At 44.6% G+C, this 4,020-nt stretch overlaps 1 protein-coding gene across 1 annotated transcript; it reads right to left on the bottom strand.

The window, feature by feature from the left end:
• Positions 1 to 1,871: 1,871 nt before the first annotated feature.
• Positions 1,872 to 3,688, bottom strand: LOC135707609 (polyserase-2-like). Its single transcript, XM_065229473.1, has 2 exons — positions 2,559 to 3,688; positions 1,872 to 2,500 (listed from the first exon to the last, which is right to left on the bottom strand). Exons 1-2 carry the CDS (start codon positions 3,686 to 3,688, stop codon positions 1,903 to 1,905), a joined length of 1,728 nt encoding a protein of 575 aa, XP_065085545.1. The 3' UTR covers positions 1,872 to 1,902.
• Between the last annotated feature and the right edge of the window lie 332 nt (positions 3,689 to 4,020).

Below are 4,020 nucleotides of genomic sequence, written 5' to 3'. Positions count from 1 at the left end.
TGTAACTCTACATGGCTGGACATTCCTTGGCGGAGAACACATTTATGATTTAATTGTAAAACACGAAACTTGATACAATTTGATTAAATGAGTAAATTGCATACATCAGGGAAAACATGTCAGAAGGCTATAACTCGAAACGTAAACAATGACTTTGAACGTCGATTTCTCTTGAATGACCACACACCCACGGAATCTGATTACACTAGCTCGTAGAACAAACATTTCTCTGTCAGATGATTTAGTTAGTTTGAGTGGGTATGTAGTCATTCGTAAGAAACCGACGATCAAAGTCATTGTTTACTTTTCGAGTTAGACCCTTCTGACATGTTTCCCCTGGAATATAAATTATTTACAAATAAATAACATACTAAATAAATGAAAAGTGTTCTTGTTACAACCTGAAGGCTTTAAAAAATATCATCAGAAATGTTTGAAGATTTCTGATCAGCTAAAGGTCTTTGGCCTATTTTTGCTGGGTCAATATGAGATATGAGATAATATTTGGAAAATGTGATTTAAATTTTGGGTTCTTTGGGTTTCGGATCTACATGAGCATCCTGAAGTCTTAGGAAAATATCCAGAGGACTTTATTAAAATCTTAAAACACATGAAGGTCTTTGGAATAATTTCTGAGATGTCTGGTATCATATGATAGAATATCAGAGAGATGTCATTTGGATAAATCCTGATGAATGTGGGCGTCCAGTCGAGTATTAGTACAAGACACTGAAGAAGTCTGCACATTGTAGACGAAATACGCGTATCTGTCAAGGATAAGCAAATATGGTAGTGGAATTAAATGGAAATAACTAATCCTCGTCATTTGGATAGTTGGATATTTTAGAATGATACCTGATCAACCTGAAGTCTTGAAATAAAATCAAGAGGACTTCATCGAAATCTTAGAATACCTGAAGATCATTGGAATAATTTCTGAGCAGCCTGGTATAATATGAGAGAAGTTAAGTTAAGTTTTCTTTTTTAGGGAGGCTTTCAGCCTGAGGCTGGTTCGCCTCTTAATACGAGAAAATATCTGTTTCGTTTATTCGTTATAATAAATCGTAAAAATTGTCTATATAAAACCGATGGTTATTTTTTAGTGTTGAGTGCACTTAAGATCAATTTGAGGAAAACGTTTAATTTTCAAGCTTTTGTATTATAATATTTAAATCCGTTCCGTCCCATTCCTAGAGAACAGGCATAAGTTTCAGCATTGAGCGTTTCCCACCAAATCGCCCGGAACGTAGGTAAGCGTTCACACTAGTCAATTATAGTCAGGTGAACACCGGCAATGACGACCACGACGACGATCGCCAAGAAACCATAAATACAGTGTGGGTCAAAACCTATGATGCAATACAGTTATGCCCCGATTGTATGATTATTGTGATTACTGTTGGAGATATTTCGCATTTTTTGCTTACCTCCGTGGGCCATTGGATTGTCATTTTCTGATTGTGTGGCTGCAGCAAGGGGCGGACGAGGGCCGGCCGCTCGGTCTCTTTCCCACAGACGTAGGTAATCTCTTGATCACCCCACAACTGAACACATCGCGGAAAGAAAGAACGACGACGACGACGACGACAACAATGACGATTATGTCATCTACCTATGGCCGGTTGGTGTTGTTGTTAAGGGGGGTCGCGACCAACTGCCGCGGCGGGTGCGAAAATGAGAGTATACACTTTCAAAGGGCTCTTCCCCGGCACGAATCGAAACGTCAACTTGGCATGCTGCGATGGTGAAAAGAAATGGAAAGAAGCGGAAAGGTGAATGGAGAACAAAAGCCATTTGCGAGGTCAAACTGTTTCCCCTTTGAGGGCGGTGATTGGGACTGCGGCTGGATGAATGTAGGTTGATTGAAGGCGTGCGGGCGGTTAATTAGCTTTATTGAGGTTATCACGGTCTCATGTTGTCGAGTATCCATTCCAGATACTTGGTCACAGCGATGAAACGTTCCGGCAGGGAACAGTAGGAAATTCCGGTTTGAATTCCGTACAGCACGTACCGGTTGGAAGATTCGTCAACAGTTTGGATCGTCGAGCCGTGTTGATAGTCGTTGCAGCTCGGAGCCCGGTTCAAGTCCCGTACGTTTCGCAAACAAATCCTGGAATCGGTCACGTTTTTAATCGAATCACTGATGTAACTGCGTGTTGCGAATTCCTTCCTGCAATCTTCCAGCGTGATCCGATCCATGGTAACTCGCTGCAGGTAGTCGGAATCGTTTCCAGATTCTTTCCAACCGGTGAGAATGTATTTAGGAAAAACGTGATTCCGCTGTTCGGGGGTCACCGGCAGACATATCGCTTCGACGTGATCTCTTCGACCGATGATGGCCGGAGTTGCCAACCGAACTAGAATCAAATCGTCCTTCTGGAAGTACTCGGAGATTGCCGTGATCTGCGTCGGGGAATTGCAGATCGTCTTTTCTCCATCCTCGCCACAATCTGTCACCTGCCGGGTGATGTATTCTCCCAGTGTGACAAACACGTCGTCGCTAAAAGGTGAAATGTTAAATATTTAAAAAAAATCTTATCCATTCGTCCAATACTTACACCCAGTCGACGCAATTTGTAGTGAGCACGTAGTTTCTATTGATCAGCACTCCATTGCAGTGGACATTCTGTTGATTCTGAAACGGATGACGCAGTATGGCCATCCACAGGTACTGTTTGATGCTGCGTTTCTCCTCCTCCGGATATCCAAGGCTGTAATTATTCTTGCCACAGTCTCCCTGATTAACGAGTCTTATGTTCGGGTGTCCCAATATCGGATCCTCACTCCTATTGAGTGGTTCGTTCTCGTAAATCCAACCAATAAACTGACTAGCATCGGTAAATCCAACAAACTGCTGCAGATTGCAAACCCTCGAAATGTCATAGATTTTACTAAACGATACAACCCCCTTCAAATACCACTGTCCCTTATACTGGAAGAACATGCCGCCGCCACTGTCCCCGTTGCACACTCCGGTTCCATTCTTGAACCCCCCGCAAAACGACTTGGAGTAGATCAGCTTCCCGAAAAACAGCCGATCGCTTGTCAAACACTCGTACGTCGTCGCCACTGGCATCCGTGCCACATTCAACGTTGTTGCAATCTTATTCTCTTCCGTCAATCCCCATCCAACAACCGTCCCGAGCTCATGATATACATCCGGCAGCACTATTCCGTCGTCCCGCTTCCACAAGCAAACCGGTTGCACAAACTGCGTAAAAATCACCGGAACCGCCAGCTTCACTATCGCAATATCATTCTCATACGTCAGCGGTCTGTAATCATCGGGGGTCACTATCTGGGCCACCTTATGGTCACGACCGTGCTCCTCCCGGTCCAGCGATATGTCATACCTCCCGGCCCTAACCAGTACGTCATCGGTTGATTTGGGCTCGCGTCTCGATCGCAACGTGACGCAGTGGGCTGCCGTTATCACCAGGTACTTGTGCACCAGGCTTCCTCCGCACTGGTACTCGAACTCTCCGCTGCCAGATTCGATGCGATGAAATATAGCCACGTGCCAGGGCCATTCACCGGGACGGGCCGTGAAGCCTCCCTTGATGAGGCCTTCCAACTGGACCAGCTGACGGCCGCAGGTGTGATCGCCGAAATCACTTTGCTGGCCACTGGAGGGTGCAATGAACACGGACAGAAGCGCGACAATCAGAAGATGATACCGACAGTACATGACTCTTCGGCTCGGTTCAATCTTCGACTGAGTTGAATCAAGATGAACAAGGTGGATCGGTTTTAGTAAACCGGTTCGGTTGACAATTAACAAATCGGGGATTTCTGAAATGAAGAGGTCACGGAAATATTCTCATTATATTGCCCTCGCACTGCTAAAACGGAGTCGCGGGTGAGCTCTGCGATGCGAAGTTACCAGCCAAAACTTGGCATCGGTTTTCAGCAGGGATGTCAGGTTTATTTAAAAACAAATCTTCAACGAGATTGACGAAATGTCTTCAAATGTCTTGGGTGATCATTATCACAGATTTATAAAACTGAGACAGAAATACA

This window comes from Ochlerotatus camptorhynchus, unplaced genomic scaffold (assembly GCF_037179485.1).
Source record: "Ochlerotatus camptorhynchus isolate MF236.1 unplaced genomic scaffold, CSIRO-AGI_Acam_v1.1 ptg000314l, whole genome shotgun sequence".
NCBI lineage: Eukaryota > Metazoa > Arthropoda > Insecta > Diptera > Culicidae > Ochlerotatus > Ochlerotatus camptorhynchus.
This window is presented reverse-complemented; position numbering and strand designations above follow the sequence as displayed.